The sequence below is a fragment of the Megalobrama amblycephala genome, linkage group LG10 (genome assembly GCF_018812025.1).
Source record: "Megalobrama amblycephala isolate DHTTF-2021 linkage group LG10, ASM1881202v1, whole genome shotgun sequence".
Classification (NCBI taxonomy): Eukaryota; Metazoa; Chordata; class Actinopteri; order Cypriniformes; family Xenocyprididae; genus Megalobrama; species Megalobrama amblycephala.
Genome location: NC_063053.1, coordinates 36,431,018 through 36,451,909, shown reverse-complemented (window position 1 = coordinate 36,451,909; position 20,892 = coordinate 36,431,018). Strand labels below are relative to the sequence as shown.

The 20,892-nt window shown below is 38.0% G+C and overlaps 1 protein-coding gene across 1 annotated transcript in view; it reads left to right on the top strand.

The window, feature by feature from the left end:
* The window catches only part of pcsk2 (proprotein convertase subtilisin/kexin type 2), a 65,581-nt gene that overhangs the window by 33,814 nt on the left and 10,875 nt on the right, over window positions 1-20,892 (top strand). The window contains exons 8-10 of the mRNA XM_048205933.1: window positions 2,327-2,502; window positions 7,153-7,368; window positions 12,388-12,488. Coding sequence (XP_048061890.1) covers window positions 2,327-2,502; window positions 7,153-7,368; window positions 12,388-12,488 — 493 coding nt within the window. The remainder of the gene's footprint in view (window positions 1-2,326; window positions 2,503-7,152; window positions 7,369-12,387; window positions 12,489-20,892) is intronic.

The window sequence follows — 20,892 nt, the reverse complement described above, 5'->3', positions numbered from 1 at the left end:
TCTCCAGTCCAGTTTTCCACTGTTCGATGATCCCAAGTTCAGTGGTCCCAAGTCTGGTGGTTCCAAGTCCTGTGTTCCTAAATCGGGTGGTCTCAGGTCACCCAAGTCTGGTGTTCACAAGTCCAGTGGTCCCAGGTATCCTAACGCTGGTGGTTTTGTTTCTTTTTATATGTTTTGGGGCTTCAGGAGCAGTCTCTTAAAGGGATAGTTCGCCCAAAAATTAAAATTCTGTCATTATTTACTCACCCTCAAGTTCTCACCCTCCAAAAATGTATGAGTTTCTTTCTTCTGCTGAACACAAAAGAAGATATTTGGAAGAATATGGGTCACCCAACAGTTGATTGACCCCATTGACTTCCATAGTCCCCCCCCCCATACTTTACAGTAAGCTAATAAGTGCTGTCACGTCAGTAGTTTAGTGTAGAGAAGGGGTGTCCAATCCTGCTCCTGGAGGGGCAACGTACTGCAGAGATTAGTTCCAACTCCAACCAACACACTTGACTGGAAGTTTCTGGCAAATTCTGAAGACCTGGAGCTAAACTCTGCAGGACAGAGGTCCTCCAGGAGTAGGTTTGGATACCCCTGAAGTAGAGCAACTTTAGGGCTTGGCTCTAAAAACTGTGACCATCTCGCTGTCGCAAGACAGTTTAGGCTCATGTCAGCGTGACAACAACTGGTCTTTTGAGAAGAAGTTTCTTCTCAAACTAGCCTAATAATACAAAGAACATAAATCCCAGAGCACATGGTACATACAAATTCATGTATACAATTCAATTCAATTTTAATAGCACTTTTCACAATAAGTGAAAAGTTTCAATGCAGCTTTACACAAATGCATGTTTCAAATTACAATCAGGAAGCCAATCAAATTAAGAAACAGTATTCATATTAATGTGTTCAGATACTATCAAAATTCAAGACATTGTTTTATTTAAAATATTTATATGCATTTTTGTTTTATCAGGTTTGTTCTGTGCAGTCAATAAATATGATAAATTACCTTGAATGACTATGATTACCTTTGTTTCTTAGCCTAATTGAAAATCAGACCTTGATCAAATTGATAACTTCTACCCTTCCCCTCTTTCACAATATCCAGCATCCAGCACAAACATCAGCATCAATAAAAACATAATTTACGCTCTGCAGCACATTGATTTTTTTTCCTTTTCAAAAGGTCACACAAGTAAAGGAGAGTAACTAATAGCCATGTGAATATCTTCTGTTTAGCTTTTGTCCTTCACAAAAGCACACATACATTGTTTGTGTTTAGTCTCACCACTTCAGTTCTTGGGAGGTTTTCTAATCACCTTCCAGGAAGAGGTCAGTAGATCTCACGTGTGTTTGATGTCTTATTTTACATTACAATGGTATTTTTAGAGTGCATTCATACAGAGCTTCAGGCTTAAACGTGTGCAGATACTATATGAAAAGACAGAGATTGTGCTTCTCATTTTGCCTGTTGAAAAGATCTGCAGGTTACCAGCATAAGTTGCATTATTGGTCCACATCACAGGATGCTGGTGTCCCCATCAGACTGCTTAACTAGCAAGACTGCCTTGGTCAATCAGCTTCTCCAGAATGATCATGCTGGTTGCCCAGCTTTAATATCTCAAGTGAACTCAAAGAACAAACTGGTGTGATGTAATTTCGAACAAAGTTTGGACAAAAGAAGTTTGTTTTGAGTTCGAAACAGCTTGCCAAAATGAACTTTCCGGAAAAGGAAAAGGGGTTTACCAGCTCCGGCTGGTAAAGTGCTGTATAAATGAACTAAATTGCAGAGCTGGTGCAAACATGTCCAGATCACTGTGATCAGATGCTTTCTGAACTGCTGTTTTCTCACCGCTGACATTTTTGTTGTGTTTGTTTGTTATTGAGAGAAAAGCGCAGCTCATATTTTACATATTCATCTAAATGTCGCTCTCAGCAGAGTGAACGTCTTCGGGATGTTTGCTAAGTTCTTACTTCTTTTTACCCCTGAAAAAGAATTGTGCAGTTAGTATATCGGGGTATATGGGTATATGTATATGGGGCTAGAGTAGCTAAGCATTGCATGCTAGTTCACCAGCTAGACCAGCATGGAAGTTCATTTTCTTCTTTTTTGCAAGTCAGTCAGAAGAGAGAGAGAGACAGAAGCAAAATTAAGGTTAAAACTTGTGAAGTGCTTGATGCAGAACCAAAGCAATTATCTTCTGCTTCCTCTTCCATATGTCACCAATGAATCTCATACCCTCTCACCCCTCCAATTATCACTGATCATGATGGCTGGAGTGGCATCAAGGGTTTTCCTGTTGTTCCCATGTTCTCAGTCTTGCCATTTGTGCAGGTATTCGTATGCTGGACCAGCCATTCATGACGGACATCATTGAGGCCTCTTCCATCAGCCACATGCCACAGGTTATCGACATCTACAGCGCCAGCTGGGGTCCCACCGATGACGGCAAAACGGTGGACGGCCCTCGTGAGCTCACCCTGCAGGCCATGGCAGATGGAGTCAATAAGGTACCTAAGCTAATGCAGTCCTGTTTAAAGGCAAAAGAGTTTTCTTGCAGCATAGCCAAAGTGATTCCCTCATGAATCACCTGGTGCTGTGGAGAAAAAAAAAAGAGAAGAAAAAATAGACAGGTACAGAATTGTAACATCTGGTCCAATCAGATAAAAACCTGGAGTTCAGAGTCCTCTGCCACTTTAGATCAACTGTAACACCAGCCACCGTGGCAAATAATTGTGCAGTTCTGAAAATATCAGTGTATTCAGAGATTCAGCTTCAATATAAAACCAGATTAACTAATAGAACTAGAATTTGCATTTCCATAAGTAAATATCCCCATATATCCCAATATCCCAGGATCCCACAATTCAAAATATGAAAATATTATGCAGATGTTATCAAAGTGAAATAAAAAACGCAGCTGTAATTACCAAAACTTTAATATATATGTATATATTAGCAAGATTGAGCTTAAATTGACAGTAAAGTTCATCACAGTGTCATACACAGAAATATAAAACACCATCATGGTAACACACATGGCACTAAAATAATGCAATAAACATTCATCTAACAACATAAGATGTAGCATAAAACCGTACATAACTGATAAGAAAAAAAACTAAGAAGAAACAGAGATATTTCAATGAAACCCATCAAATATGAAGTGTCACACAGAGAATTTTGGAAATGTCAATTTACGTTTTGTCAATGTAAATTATAATGTGACTTGTTCTTTATCACTTTCAAAAACTTTACATTTAACAGTATTTTACTGTAAAATTACATCAAATGTCTCATTAGATCTATTACTGTTTTTCAACGGGAACTTACCATAAAGTTTTTACCATAGCATTTTTACAGTCTTTACCATTAAAATTACGGTTGCACTTTGTTTTACAGTATGTGCGCTTACATGTACTTACAGCGTTCTCTCCTAATAAAATACTGGGTAATATAAGGCAACTACATGGGTTAAGGTTAGGTTTAAGGGTAGGTTCAGGGTTAGTACCTAGTTATTACACAGTTATTGTAATCACTATAATAAGTATGTACATGTGGAACATCACTGTCAAATAATACTTTATTTACAGTGCTGTAGTTACATGTTATTACATGTACTTACTATAGTAATAACAGTAAATTATGCATAATTACAAGTAACTAACCCTAAACCAAACCCTAACCCTAACTGTAACTCTATAGTAAGTACATGTAGTTTATTAATAGTGCTCAGTACTTATTTGAGTAATTACAATGTAACTACGGCACTGTAAAATAAAGTGTAACCAAATAAAGTGCTACCAAAATTACAATATATATATATATAATTTTTTCAAACCACCCCCATCCAAGATTCTCTAACATACAGTATGTCAGTTGTCAACCTTGCAAAGTCTTGTTGCTTCACACTATACATGTCATTTAGTTGCACATCCCCTGCCCGTGACTGGTGCCTTCACAAATTGCCTCAGCTTATGGGTATAAATGGAGCTGAGCATTCTTCTGCTGAGCAGGATTTATGAGGGTGACCCACCTGTCAAGACGAGGCATCGCACAAAGTAATCTCTGTGTGTTTTGAACAGCCCTTTTGCAATTGAAATCAGATTGGACAAGAATAGCAGTGATGGGTGAAGACTCCGTCTGTCCCCCAGGCGTTCTCATTGCAGTGAGAGAGGACTGAGGTTGAGCCTGGGAGTAATACGGAACGCTGTTTAATAATTTTAAGGGTCAGATGGCAAACACTTCATTTGTATTTATATGTAGGATTCCACAGAGAGTGCTAATGAAATGCCAGATACAGTTCAGCATTGTGGTTTTGATGCTGGTCATAGCTTAAAGGAATGCTCTGGGTTTAATATAAGCATAATGTCTTGTCAGTCAAAAACTGTGGATACTAATATTGCTAATATTGCAATAAACAAAGATTATTGGAGTATGTTTTACAAGAAAATATTCTTTCTGCCTTCTTAAAACTCTGTTTAATTCAATGTTTCATTTGCCATTTCTTCGTAATTAATTGTGAAAATTTCTATAACAATTTGTTTTGCAGTGATATATCCAGTCTTTCAGTGTCATGACCTTGTAACATGGCGCGATTATGCACAAAATATGTGTAATTACAGAGTACAAGAAAGAGACTGTTTAAAACTCTAGAATCCATGTCTGTCTAAAACAGATTATTGTGGTACATTTTACAAGAAAACATTGTTTCAGTCTTTCTACTTCGATATTTCACATTTAATTCATTGTTTTATTTGCCGTTTCTTTGTAATTAACTGTCAAATTTATTAATTAATACATTTGTTTCAGTGTAGTCGAAATGATTAAATACATAATGAGTATTACACATATAAGGCAACTCAATTTAAAGGAATAGTTCAATCAAAAATGAAAGTTTTTAGATGATTTACTCACCCCCAGGGCAAGATTTATATAATTTTGTTTCTTCAGGCATTCCAGGATTTTCCCCCATAATGCATGTGAACGTAGATCACCGTATTCCATTTTTGACAGTCCAAAATCTATATTTAGGCAGCTTTAAAGGGTTCCACACGACGCCCAGTCGACAAATAAGGGTCTTCTCTAGTGAGACGATCAGTCATTTTCTGAAAAAAAGTGCTTTTTGCCATTAAAGGAGGGACCCTGAGTCACATCTAGAGAGCAGAATATCATAAGGACTTAGAAGAAACCACACAGCAGTGTGCTAGAAACCACCCATAACCATATTTCCATAATGAAGTCAATGTCATGACACTGCATTCTGTGAATAGCTGCACAGACGCTTCTGTTCCTGCTCTTTGACCAAATGTTCCTTCATTTGTCCGGAAGGAATTTTCTCTGTCTCACACTAAACAGAGCTTGTTACAAAACCAGCAGTGCTTAAAGCTCAATCGTTTGTTTTAGTTAATTGTTCCAGAGTTCAGCTGATGGGTCTCCATTCATAAAAAGTGTGAGAGGAAGAGAAATAAGAAAGAAAGAGAGAGATTGGAGAGGGTTATGTTCACTAAAATGAGCACCAGAATATTAATTTAATCAGTCAAGGGATGTGTAAAAAGGATCTAGACCAATGAAGCCAGTGCACTTAGATGTCTGACACCCCAAAACAAGGCACTGCAAATGTAAAATTGATATTGATAGACACTTGCTTGAATAGGTGCCTCTAAATGTTGGCACAATGCAACGCAACTGGAAAAACATGCCTCTATCTACTTTTTTTTTTTTTTTTCCAGCAGAAATTAACACTCTTGGCAGTAAAACATCACCAACTTTTTTTTTTTTTTTTTTTTTTTTTTTCATTTTTACACAAATTATGATTACAAGAGCAGATTGTCAACTAATAAATATTTATTTTTGCATGCTTACTTGCACAATACCATGTTTTGACTTCAAAATATTTCTACCTTAGTGCATAACTTGTAAACTAATTTTTTTTTTTGACATTTGCAGCTCCATAGGTTTGGCTTTTCTGGCATAGTAAACTTGCTCAGGAGCTCACCTGGTACAGTCATGATAAAACTAAGCTAAAATGAATTAAGCTAAAATGTCATGGTTGCTTCAGAAAAAGGCCTTTTTTAATCTCATGTTTGCTTTTGATAATTCTATGTTTAGGGTAGGGTTTAGCGTAGACGCTACGTTATTTACAATCGCAAACCTGACATTTAATTTCCAAACTGCAGTTTTATGTGCAACAACCCACATACTAAAGCATTGTCAGATTCAGGTTCATCTGTTTCGGGGAAAACTGAACACACTTTTAACAGCACTCACTGGACATTTTGATTTGAAAGTGTCACGAAACTTGCAAGAAGCAGGTTTTTTTCCAGTGAGCCTGGGTGAATCAGATGTGTTATTGGTCCCCGATGCTTCCTCTGCTCTAATAACACCTTAGCATACTGTAGCTTAGATGTTGATAAAGTCTAAATTGTTTTTACAATTGCAATGTATTAAACATGGAGTCTGTGACTTTATTGTATTACACAGTTGAGACTTCATTTCTCATATTAGCAGATATTGCAAACTGCATCAATTCAGCTTTATTAGTCACTTGACAAGTCACATTGGGGTTATTAGAAGCTGAATGAGTCATTTTGATTTAAAGCCTCAATTATCAGAAAATAAAGTCAAAATTCAGAGATTTTCTCTAGCGACTGCAGAATTTAAAGACACCATCTTATTTTCTTATTTGTTTACCCCAAAGCTGCTGGTGTCCAGAGGTCTCAAAGGACCGTAATCAGTAAAATAACCACGTACTGTTCAAATAACAACAATCAAGCACCCTTTTAAGATCACAATTGCACTGTACAAATTTCCTCCTGTCAGGTGCCTGCCACTATAAAACCCAAAGCCTAAAGAAAAGAACGCTCTTGCATTCAGCTAAAAGCATCAAAATTATATGTTCAGACAAGAACCTTAAACACAATGCCTCTGCCTGAATCAGCGACACTCAGAAGAGAGCTTGTAGTCTTTAAAAGGTCTTGAAACGCCTCTCTGATGTCGCTGTTCAATTACTTCTGGTTATGTGAGTGTAATTTTTATGATAAATGGAGTGAATCTCAAAAGCTCTTAAAGAAAAAAATCACAGAGAGTTGACTGCCCCTTATTGAGCTGCAGCAGGTGCGAGTACGGGTCGTAATCGCGCCGATTTGTGTGTCCAACAGGGCCGAGGTGGGAAAGGCAGCATCTATGTGTGGGCCTCCGGAGACGGTGGTAGCTATGACGACTGTAACTGCGACGGATACGCCTCCAGCATGTGGACCATCTCTATTAACTCAGCCATCAATGACGGACGCACAGCGCTCTATGATGAAAGCTGCTCCTCCACTCTTGCCTCCACCTTCAGCAATGGCCGTAAACGAAACCCTGAAGCTGGCGTGGTGAGTGTGTGCGTGTTTGTTTGTTTGTGTGTGTGTACCCATCAGTGATTCCTACAGGATTTGGGTTATGAAGTGAGGAGCACCGACTCAATCCTAAATAATGATTTGCTTAACTATAACAAACAATAACAAAGCTATTTTTCCAAAAACATTTTTTTTTTCTTTAAATCTAAAAACCATTGTGGTAACACTTTACTTAAAGACACCGATCAGGCATGACATTATGAGCACTGACAAGTGAAGTGAATAACACTGATCATCTCTTCATCACGGCACCTGTTAGTGGGTGGATATATTAGGCAGCAAGTGAACATTTTGGGCCCTATCTTGCACCCAGCGCAATTGACTTTGTACACCGACGCATGTGTCATTCCTATTTTGCACCCGCACAAAGCGCGCTTTTCCCTCCACAGAAGCACGTCGCTAAACTAGTGAATGAACTTGCGCTCCCTGGGCGGTTCAGCGCAAAAAAGGAGGTGTGTTCAGGCCCATAGACCAACTCAAACCTGGTCTAAAGTCAATGGCGCAATATTTTTTTGTTAGAGCGCGTTGGTAGAAACTGCGCCTCTGGGCGCGTCCACAGTGCGCGTTGACTTTGCTTATTACACACAGGGATGCGCATCACACAAACATGCCAAATATTAAAAACAAAAGGATTACAGTGTAAAAGAATATTATTGTGTACATAAATATAAAAATGTAATGATGAATAGTCATTGCGTGTATTAGAATTAGGCTACCTATTTTCAATTCAGCCTATTACTACTTATAATGATGAACGAAATTGGCTAATTAATTGAACAATCGTGCCAATACACACACACACACATATATAATAACTGACTCATCGCGTGTACGCAATGTAAATAGCAATCCGCCATGGCGCGAGCGCATCTCGCTCTTAAAGGGAATGGGAGATGACACTCTGATTGGTTTATTTCACGTTACGCCCAAACCACACCTATGAATAATGAAGCTACTTCAGACCAACCCATTTTAGATTTGCGCCGGGCGCAAGAGCCATTTATCCCGCCGGGAAAATAGCAACAGCGCCGAGACCCGCCCACAAAGTTACTTGCGCTTTGCGCTTTGACACTTGCGTTTCAGATCGTTAAAATAGGGCCCTTGGTGTTAGAAGCAGGAAAAATGGGCAAGCGTAAGGATTTGAGCGAGTTTGACAAGGGCCAGATTGTGATGGCTAAACGACTGGGTCAGAGCATCTCCAAAACTGCAGCTCTTGTGAAGTGTTCCCGGTCTGCAGTGGTCAGTACCATTCCCTGGTGGCTGTGGCCTCTTTTAGCAGGATAATGCTCCTGCCACAAAGCAAAAATGGTTCAGGAATGGTTTGAGGAGCACAACAACGAGTTTGAGGTGTTGACTTGGCCTCCAAATTCCCCAGATCTCAATCCAATGGAGCATCTGTGGGATGTGCTGAACAAACAAGTCCGATCCATGGAGGCTCCACCTCACATCTTACAGGACTTAAAGGATCTGCTGCTAACATCTTGGTGTCAGATACCACAGCACACCTTCAGGGGTCTAGAGGAGTCCATGCCTCGACGGGTCAGGGCTGTTTTGGCAGCAAAAGAGGGACCAACACAATATTTGGAAGGTGGTCTTAATGTTATGCCTGATCGGTGTATAATGCATTATAAAAGTATTACACTTTGTAATGCACCTTATAATGCTTTGTATGATCTCTAGACAACCCAGAGTTATAATTCATTATAGTACATTAATATTCATTGTTACACCTTTAGAAAGTATAATGCATTAAAACACATGACAACCAATTTCAGATACAAGGAATCTGCAAATATTATAATACATTTTAATTATTTATGAAAAGATGAAATGCATTATAATACCTTTATAATGCATTGTACAGAAAGCCTTGAAGTAAATTGTTACATTTGTTTATAATTTTATGTTTTATGATTATATATGATTTTTATTATAATGGAAGTATAATTCCAACATATTATTATGAGTTTTATTATAATGACATTTATTACAACAGTATTACCATTTATTATTTCTTTCTTATTCTTTCATTACCATTTTATTATATTCTTATCTATTATTTACTTATTTTTATTACAAAAAACAAGTTAAAATACGTAGTGAAAGGTAATGATTTGTGGCATATATCTGTCCTCGTTTTGTGATGTTGACATTTTTACAACAAGATTCAATTTGGTGCTCAAGAGTGTGCAATTCATAGGTGCTTTAAAGTATCCCTTATTGCACAGTGAGATAATACAGAGTATGACAGTGATAAAATGACAGGGAGTTAATTGTTTCATGCATTTTGTGTCTGAACAATGACTTGAAAATGGAATCGGAGGGATGCATTCAGCTAGGAACCTAATCAGAGTATATCTGCAGACTCAAAGAAAGGATCTGAGATGAAGACTGTGTTTAGTCTGTCAGAGGTGATCCTGTCAATGGAAAAGCGGGAATTGCCTCATGTCAGTCTGGATTCAGTCAGGGCGATCAGGGTTGCTGTGGTTTGGTGTTTCAGTTTATCGCTTCACTCTGATTCAGCAATGAGCGGTAATAATGAAACCAAAAGTAATGGCAAGTTCTTCATTTTTAATTAATTAGGGGAATTATTACTGAACAGTTGCGTTACAATTTTAAATGTGCAACAATTTCCAAAGGGTAGTTATTAATATTTAATATTTAATATTTTTTACTAATATTTAATTTATAATAGGCTCCTAATATTTATTATATTATACTTATTTTTAATTCTTAATTAAAAAAAAAAAAATACTTCTAGCATAAAATTAAAATTAAAATTAACATCAGCCATGGTGTGTTTAACCCGATGCACCATACCATTTACAAGGGAAATGTGTAGTTTCTGCGATACTAGTGATGCAATACCCATCTGTTGTTGTGTTGGACCATTGAAATTCCTCTGTTGTGTGACTGTTAAATTTGTTTAAATGCAATTCAGAAAATTCCAGTCATTCACATTCCAACTCATCAACTGAATAGAAGCCAAATATTAAATTCTGAATTTTTCCCAACTCTGTTGACCACAAACAGAACTTGTAATAAAACTCTAGGTTTGGCTGAGTGCAATTAGGAATACCCTGCAAAATCTCAAAGCTTTATTCGTCAACACAACACTTTGAGGTGATGTAGACGTTGGAGTTGCCCAGCATTTCATGATCAATCAAAGGCAGGAGATGAAAGAAACATCCATATTTGATGGATGGATGTTTGTACTTGTGACCAATTTGGATTGATGCAAGCAAACCTTACTAAAAGCAATGAGATGAAAGCAAAAATGGAATGATTTAGTGTTTTATTTGATGTGGGTCTAATCTGTTTAATAAAAATCATATTGTTTGAGAAAAATGTTGGTTAATAAATCTTGTGTATGTATTTCCTAAAGCTGCCAAAGGTAGCATGTTAAAGAAGAAAATAAAATTACTTATAAAAGAAATCCAGATGGGACTTATCAAGTCAATTGCTTTGTAATGTAATCATTTAATCCCCACAAGTATGAAATATCACACCATTAACAGCAAACAAATGACTTGATTTTCCTTCCTTAAAGAAATAGTTACAGTAACAAACCTGTTTGCTTTATTTGTAAGTGTATATATGTACGCCGATCAGGCATGACATTCTGAGCACTGACAGCTGAACTGAATAACACTGATTATCTCTTCATCACGGCACCTGTTAGTGGGTGGATATATTAGGCAGCAAGTGAACATTTTGTCCTCAAAGTTGATGTGTTAGAAGCAGGAAAAATGGGCAAGCATAAGGATTTGAGCGAGTTTGACAAGGACCAAATTGTGATGGCTAGACGACTGTGTCAGAGCATCTCCAAAACTGCAGCTCTTGTGGGGTGTTCCCGGTCTGCAGTGGTCAGTATCTATCAAAACTGGTCCAAGGAAGGAACAGTGGTGAACCGGCGACAGGATCATGGGCGGCTGAGACTTATTGAAGGCTGGCCCGTGTGGTCCGATCCAACAGACGAGCTACTGTAGCTCAAACTGCTCAAGAAGTTAATGCTGGTTCTGATAGAAAGGTGTCAGAATACACAGAGCATCACAGTTTGTTGCGTATGGAGCTGCATAGCTGCAGACCAGTCAGGGTGCCATGCTGACCCCTGTCCACCGCTGAAAGAGCCAACAGTGGACACGTGAGCATCAGAACTGGACCACGGAGCGATGGAAGAAGGTGGCCTGGTCTGATGAATCACGTTTTCTTCTACATCACGTGGATGGCCGGGTGCGTGTGCGTCTCTTACCTGGAGAACACATGATGCACAATGGGAAGAAGGCAAGCCGGAGGAGGCAGTGTGATGCTTTGGGCAATGTTCTGCTGGGAAACCTTGGGTCCTGCCATCCATGTGGATGTTACTTTGACACGTACCACCTACCTAAGCATTGTTGCAGACCATGTACACCCTTTCATGGAAACGATATATAAAAGTTCAGACATACTACATACTACATTCCCCATGCTGTCATTGTCTTGTGATCTACCAGCATCAGTTGTGTTGCTTTACTTTCATTCCATAGGACAGTAAAGTGTCCATCGAATGCACATTTCAGAATCTTGCCGGAAGTAGTTGGTATTTTTCCACCTACTGTTTTATGAATTTGGACATATGACTCTTATCGCATACTGTTTTTCTCCTACTATATAGTAGGGAAGTATTCTATTTAGAATTAAAATTTATTAGATGATTAAGATGATTATATGTATTTTAGCCTATATGAAAATTGTAATTATTATAGTATAATAATTAATACAATACATTATTATATATATGTAACATTATTAAAATCAGTTAAAAAGCAGTTAAATTTATTTGAATTTGTGCATTTTTTAATTTTAAATTTAAACTAGAATTATGCATCCTGTTTGCTACCTCTAATTCAGTTCAAATTTAGTACCTGAATTAGAATTTCAAAGGAAAGTGCAATTAGGACATCATTGGCACTAATGTTTAATTAAGACTTTCTCTTTGTCTGTCTCTGTCTCCAGGCCACCACAGATCTGTATGGAAACTGCACACTGCGTCATTCAGGCACATCTGCTGCTGCCCCTGAGGCTGCTGGCGTGTTTGCCTTGGCGTTGGAGGCCAAGTATGTACACTTTTGTTTTCCAGCGTACAGCTCTGATGAGTAGTGAGCCACTATGAAAGATTTATGAAACAATAAGGCAGCTCGCGAACACACGGTGCTGGCAGACTCTAGCTGAGATCGTAGATTACTGCTGACGAGGTTTGTGTCAGAGCTCAGCACTGCAAGCACAACTCTGGATTTAAAAAGCTTTGCCTCATGCATGATTGATACCCTTTTAACACCAAAATGGTGCTGATGCCATAGCCAAACCTGCATTCATAATTAAATGAGAGTTGAATGATGATGTTACTGCATAACCTGCTAACAAGTAAACATTCTGCATCACGTTCCTTTATTCATATGTCTTGGTATTCATTTTGAAAACTTATATTGCATCTAAAGTAATCTGATTTTGCATCTTTATGCCTTAACTCTTTCCTCACCAGCATTCTTTAAAAAACAGTTACCAGCCATTTTTGATAATTTTCATAAAACTTTCATGGCCCCCAGAATATCTTAGATACTCTGTATACCCAGAGTATCTAAATCATTACTCAACAAACTTCAATATTCACAAAATTCGGCTGCTAGAGTACTGTCTGGGGTCAGGGCTGGTGATCATATTACCCCTGTCTTGAAGTCTTTGCACTGGCTCCCTGTCAGGTATCGTATTGATTTTAAAGTCCTTATGTCAACTTACAGTGGGTACGGAAAGTATTCAGACCCCCTTAAATTTTTCACTCTTTGTTATATTGCAGCCATTTGCTAAAATCATTTAAGTTCTTTTTTTTTTTTTCCTCATTAATGTACACACAGCACCCCATATTGACAGAAAAACACAGAATTGTTGACATTTTTGCAGATTTATTAACAAAGAAAAACTGAAATATCACATGGTCCTAAGTATTCAGACCCTTTGCTCAGTATTTAGTAGAAGCACCCTTTTGATCTAATACAGCCATGAGTCTTTTTGGGAAAGATGCAACAAGTTTTTCACACCTGGATTTGGGGATCCTCTGCCATTCCTCCTTGCAGATCCTCTCCAGTTCTGTCAGGTTGGATGGTAAACGTTGGTGGACAGCCATTTTTATGTCTCTCCAGAGATGCTCAATTGGGTTTAAGTCAGGGCTCTGGCTGGGCCATTCAAGAACAGTCACGGAGTTGTTGTGAAGCCACTCCTTCGTTATTTTAGCTGTGTGCTTAGGGTCATTGTCTTGTTGGAAGGTAAACCTTTGGCCCAGTCTGAGGTCCTGAGCACTCTGGAGAAGGTTTTCGTCCAGGATATCCCTGTACTTGGCCGCATTAATCTTTCCCTCGATTGCAACCGGTCGTCCTGTTCCTGAAAAACACCCCCACAGCATGATGCTGCCACCACCATGCTTCACTGTTGGGACTGTATTGGTGATGAGCAGTGCCTGGTTTTCTCCACACATACCGTTTAGAATTAAGGCCAAAAAGTTCTATCTTGGTCTCATCAGACCAGAGAATCTTATTTCTCACCATCTTGGAGTCCTTCAGGCGGGCTTTCATGTGTCTTGCACTGAGGAGAGGCTTCCGTCGGGCCACTCTGCCATAAAGCCCCGACTGGTGGAGGGCTGCAGTGATGGTTGACTTTCTACAACTTTCTCCCATCTCCCAACTGCATCTCTGGAGCTCAGCCACAGTGATCTTTGGGTTCTTCTTTACTTCTCTCACCAAGGCTCTTCTCCCCCGATAGCTCAGTTTGGCCGGACGGCCAGCTCTAGCTCTAGGTTCTGGTCATCCCAAACATCTTCCATTTAAGGATTATGGAGGCCACTGTGCTCTTAGGATCCTTAAGTGCAGCAGACATATTTTTGTAACCTTGGCCAGATCTGTGCCTTGCCACAATTCTGTCTCTGAGCTCTTCAGGCAGTTCCTTTGACCTCATGATTCTCATTTGCTCTGACATGCACTGTGAGCTGTAAGGTCTTATATAGACAGGTGTGTGGCTTTCCTAATCAAGTCCAATCTGTATAATCAAACACAGCTGGACTCAAATGAAGGTGTAGAACCATCTCAAGGATGATCAGAAGAAACGGACAGCACCTGAGTTAAATATATGAGTGTCACAGCAAAGGGTCTGAATACTTAGGACCATGTGATATTTCAGTTTTTCTTTTTTAATAAATCTGCAAAAATGTCAACAATTCTGTGTTTTTCTGTCAATATGGGGTGCTGTGTGTACATTAATGAGGAAAAAAAAAGAACTTAAATGATTTTAGCAAATGGCTGCAATATAACAAGGAGTGAAAAATTTAAGGGGGTCTGAATACTTTCCGTACCCACTGTATAAGGCTTTGCATGATCTGGCTCCTCAGTACTTGACTGATCTTTTAATGCCTTACACACCATGTCGGAATCTGCATTCCTTTCAGAGTGGACTCTTAGTTGTTCCTAAGACACGGCTTCTCTCTAGGGGTGATAGAGCTTTTTCTTCGTATGCTCCTAAGCATTGGAACTCTCTCCAAGCTGACATCAGGGAAGCAAATACATTAGTGACTTTTACATTTCTTCTCAAAACATTCTATTTTAGGATTGCTTTTACTTGATTAATCATTTTATTTTTTTCTATTTCTTTGATGTGTATTTTGTTGTATTTAAAGTGCGTTGTTTTCTCTGTTTTCTTGTAAAGCGCTTTGAGAGAGCCACTTTTAAAGGCGCTATATAAAATAAAGGTATTATTATTATTATTATTAATATTTTGTTGCATGAATATCTGAGCATGCAATATATCAAATGAAAGAACAGAGAACAGAACGATGATCAAAACACAGATGGAGTAGTTTGAGTCCATCAGCACCCCCAAAGCTTCACAGTTCAATATTTGGGCAGTCTGAATTTTTACTAGGCAGTTTTAATAATGCTGTTTCACATGTGCGTCAGCAATGCTTCTATTGCTTGTTTCTGCTTCTTCTTCACTTGTTTTTGAATCCGAAGATTCTGTACTGTTTCAGAAGATGCGTAACAGCGCCCCCTACCATATAACAGTGAAAACATGGATTGCTGGAAAATTCTGTCAATGGTGGGGAAAGAGTTAATAAGCTGCTTTTGTTGTAACATCCATCCTTCCATTCTCCAAACAGCCTGGACAGATGGCCAGTCCAGAACAGTTTTGTTGTAACAGTTATTTAAATTTAAGGCAAATAAAATTAAGAAATTAATTCATTCAAGTGATAATTTTGTAAATAAGTTAATTGTGCTTGAAATAAACAGAAAAAAATATATAGTAGCTGGAGCACTGTGCAACATGACAAAAATACAAAACGCTTTTCTTCAGTGTAAATGTGTAGTACAGGGTAAGATTGGGCTCTGGCACCAGCACTGTTACCCTGTTGGTGGAAAACAGGTATCAATGTTCATTTCTGAGACCCTCGGATGAGACACTTCATATCGACATACTTTCAGCTGTTGATGAGGAATGAAACTGGCATAAATGTTGCTGATTGCCTCATGAAAAAGAAATTGAAAGTTGCTTTTGGTTCAAGCCAACAATTACCCTATGTTTCGCTGAATGCCAGGAAACAAATCATATTTGGCTTGCATCTGGTACTTCAGGCTCATTAGAAAGGTGTGGAACTCAAGTTTTGTATCACTGGGTTGGCTGTCTTCTCTCACCCTCCTGTAGTTATTAACTCTTTCCTCAGCATTGAAGGAATTTTCTAACAATCCATGTTTTCACTGTTATATAGTAGGGGGCGCTATTACGCATCTTCTGAAAGAGTACAAAATCTCTGGATCTAAAAACAAGTGAAGAAGAAGCAGAAACCAGCGATAGAAGCATTGCTGTGGCACATGTAAAATAACATGATCATCAGACATTTAAGAGCACTTAAATCAAAACTGCCTTATGTTTTTGAATGAAATGTTGAACCCATGAAGAGGAAATGATTGTGAAGCTTTGGGGTGTTGATGGACTCAGTCTACTCCACCTGTGTTTTGATCATCATTCTGAATCCAATCTGGACTAATGCTTTGACAAAAAAGCTATTTTCTCAGCTTTTTGTTTAATTTTTTTTTTTTTTTTTTTTTAAAGGAAACTTACCCACATTCAAGTGTTGATTAAAAAAAATGCATGAAGCTAGAATAAAATGTTTTGCTGTTGTTTAAAAGCAGGATATCTGTTCTTTCTTTTGATATATTGTATGTTCAGATATTCATACAACAAAATTTTCAGGGGGCCATGAATAATATAAAAACTGCTAGCACTGGCTGGCAACTTTTTAAAAAAACCTTGCCATAAACTCTTTCCTAAAATGGTTTCCTAAGATGCTTAAGAAGGCATGCAATTTTCTGACAGCCAGGGACAGTCTATTGATTGGCAAATTTTCCTGACTTTTTATCATAAGTTAAATAGCAGCTTGACATGAAACACTTTTGTTACTTGAAGTGTCAATAAAACCTACATTGTTTTTGGTCAAGATCTTGTATTGACAATGCAGGAGGTGAGCACTCTGTAAAGTCTCCTCCAGCACATCCCAAAGACTTACATCGAATCTGGACTCAGAGATGCCAAATCATGTGTGAAAATGATTCTTCATGCTCCCTCCCAACCATTCTTTCACAACTTGAGCCTGATGAATCTTGACATCATCATCCTGGAATTTGGTGACGTGTCTTCCTACATGGTTATTTAAGAAATGAAAAGCTACACACTCCATCAATTAGGGTTAGAAGAACTGTTGCCAATGCTGCAATAATGATGCAGGCATATACTCTTAAGCATTTGCCTATTTCAATCCAAATAGCTTTTCTTTTTTTTTTTATGGCAGAGCAGTGTATATTTTAAATTCATACCATTTTTGACCTAAAAAGTTGAAAAAAATCCATGTACATGTTGTGCATTACTCCCCAATAAACACCTCTTATAATAGGAAAAATCCACCCAAATCCAAAAATATAAACTCTCTTTAACTCCAAAATGGCAAAACAAACAAAGTATATAAACAAAGTATATTGTGTTTTACACAGATTGTTTCAAAGCAGCTTTACAGTGATAAAAAAGGAAAATAATGATTCAATGATGCAAACAGAATTCAAATCTGATTGTTCAATTGAAATCAGATTCATTTTGATTTAATAACTCTGTAAAGTACATCACTTATGAAATGAGTTCAATTAAAGCTATAAAGCAGCTCTGCAGAAAAGTGATGCCATAATCCAGCTAAATTCAGCTATCATCCAGTTGTGTCAGTCCAGATCATTAATCATTAATATTGTTGAATATTAAGTGTCCCCAACAAAGCAAGCAATTTAACATAGTGTGATTATTTTTTAGCTGTATCACAAGTCAGAAGTCAGATTGTGAATCAGTAGCATTCAAATATTCATCCAGTTCTGCTTGAAGATCAGGTTCATTACGCCGGTATGGAGTTGAAGCTGGTCATAGGTCTGTGCAGAGGACTTGTCTGGTTCTTGTGGTCTTTGCTGAGGATCTGTGCTGATGGCTGTCATGTCAACGAGATCCTCACAGAAGAATGTTCTAGTAGACACGGTCTCTGCTGACATTCAGGGCTGTGATGAGGTCTAGATGCAGGTCCACCATCTGATCTGCATATGACCCAGATCTGGCTGACTATGGTAACCTTGGGATAAAGATGAGACCGACAGACTAGTTGTATTAGTGTAGATGCCATTCTTCTTACGATGTAACAAGTACATCGGGTGTTATAGGAAGTGTTCCCAGTTTCAATTGACCTAATTTAAGAAGCCTAACAATCATTTGACTGATTTGAGTAATAGAAATTAATAATGTGTTAAGTATATTCCAGGTTAAAGAGATGTGTTTTTAGTCTAGATTTAAACTGAGTGAGTGTGCTGCTTCCCAAACAAAGCTAGGAAGACTGTTCCAGAGTTTGGGTGCTAAAAAGAAGAAGGATCTACCTCCTGCAGTCGATTTTAATATTCTAGGTATTATGAACTGGCCAGAATTTTGAGACCACGATACACACAAAGGACTATAATGTGTTAAGAGCTCACTCAAGTACTGGGGAGCTAAACCATTTAGTGCTTTGTAAGTAATTAGCAAGATTTTAAAATGTATGCAATGTTTAATAGGGAACCAATGCAGTGTTGACAGAACTGGGCTAATATGGTCATACTTCCTGGTTCTAGTAATAACTCTAGCTGCTGCGTTTTGGACCAGCTGGAGTTTGTTTATTAAGTGTGCAGGGCAACCACCCAGTAGAGCATTACAGTAATCTAGCCTTGAGGATATGAATGCATGAATTAACTTTTCTGCATCTGAAATTGAGAGCATATATCGTAATTTAGATATATTTTAAGATGGAAAAATTTGGTTTCACAAGTGCTAGAAATGTGGCTTTCAAATGAAAGATTGGTATCAAAGAGCACATCCAGGCTCCTAACTGATGACGAAGACTTAGAGCAGCCATCAAGTGTTAGAGTTATTATGTGCTGGGGGTTTTGGTCCAATAATTAAAACCTCTTTTTTTTCAGAATTAAGTAGTAGGAAATTACTAGTCATCCAATTTTTTTATACCAACTATGCATTTCGTTAATTTTGTGAATATTCAAAAATACAGTAACAATGAAAATGAACACTATGCTTCCTAATGATATCTCCCAAGGGTAGTATGTACAGGGTAAAAAGCAATGGTCCTAGTACTGAGCCTTGTGGTACTCCATACTGAACTTGTGAACGATATGACATCTCTTTATTTACTGCTACAAATTGATAAATTTTAAAAAAACAAAAAACAAAAAAAAAAACAGGTATATTCTAATTAGAAACAAGCCTATAACAGAAAGCAGGATCTAGGTCAGAAACAGACAGAGCTTTTCTCAATGAGACCGGCAGGAATCATGAATAAAGCAATTGCCACATGTGAGCAGAAATGAGGAACAAACAGAATCCAAAAAGAGAACTAATAGGCTACTAGAGATGGGGAGCAAGTTACAACTACAAATGTAGAACTGCACTTTGGAGGGGGAACAGGCAGAGCTGTGAGAACGAACATACTACAGCAATTGTAGTTGACTACAGAGATATAAATTGTTATCCTTGGTAATAATGCATGTAGCTGCTTAAGGCTGGAATACACTACACACATTTTCCCTAGAGTTTTGCCCCAGTTTTCAGTCTAGACGAGTCAAGGCTAGTTGTGGAAAGTCAGAGCTGAAAATCAAAACAAAACAAAAAAAAATGTGTAGTGTTTTAAGGAACCATACAGACAGTGATTTCAACACCAACCGTGATAAATGCCGGTTCATTACACTTGATTAAGAAAAATTTATAAAAAGGAATTGGTGAGAAAATGGCAGTTTTACCACATTGTTTCTGCTTCCATTCACACATTTCAGTGGGATGTTAGGACTGGTGTTAATAACTGTTGACACGGCCTTTCCTGAGTAAAGTCTTTGTGTTTGCTCAGTACTAAATAATGATGTAGGTGGCAAGAGAGCAGCCTCTTTGTTCAGCCAAAAGCAAATACGCATTGTAAACTGTAGGTTCATTTGCATGTGTTTGTACTGTATACTTGAGCAGCACCAGAACTATGGTTGAAGGGTTTTGTACAGTATAGGGCTGGGAGGTTTCATGGTACACTGTGTTACGACCCATTTCTTGGGTCAGGGAGATAGCATAAATAAAACCCATTTCAACCGATACTTACCAAAGGAATAAACACACAGGTGTAAAATATTAATTGGAGTATTTGATATATTACTTTAGCATAAAGGTTTGGGCAAGAAAAGTAGTCAATTACCATATGAACTACATGCAAACTAGACTGCAACAATAATGCATTCATTTATGTATTATTATTAATCTGCAATCTAAGTTACTTGTTTTCCTCTATTTTACTGTAGACATGAAAAGAAAATTCACGCTATCCATTTTCCAATTGCATGTTATAGATCTTATTCTGAACCACTCATCGATGTATGCGTTTCTCTTTTTTGTGACTTCGTAATGTTTAATCAAAATGTCATAATTGGATCTGGGTAAATGTCAGACTTCTCTCCGGTGGCGTATGCTGGATTCTCCAGTCATTTACTCCACTTTAATTCCACCATTGCAAGCTCACGCTCATATGCATATACTTTTGAGTGTCACGCTCACATTTCATCATCCAATCAACAATCGATGCACAGAATCAAGTCCTGCCCTACATTTTTTCTTTTTCTCTGAGACAATACAACATTACCAAAACAGTGATGCTAAAGACCTCCAAGCCTATTTTAACTATAGTCAGTGATCATTTTGTAAGACTGGTTGCCCAGATGGGGTAAGCGGTGGTTATACAGAAATGTTTTTCTGCTGAATGCTGTGATTGATCAGGGTGAAGTATTCGAGAGAGCTGTGTAATAATAAAATATAAACCCTTCACTCATGCCAGATTTTAGTCTTAACTGTCCATCTCTTGGATTAATAGTCAGAGAGTAG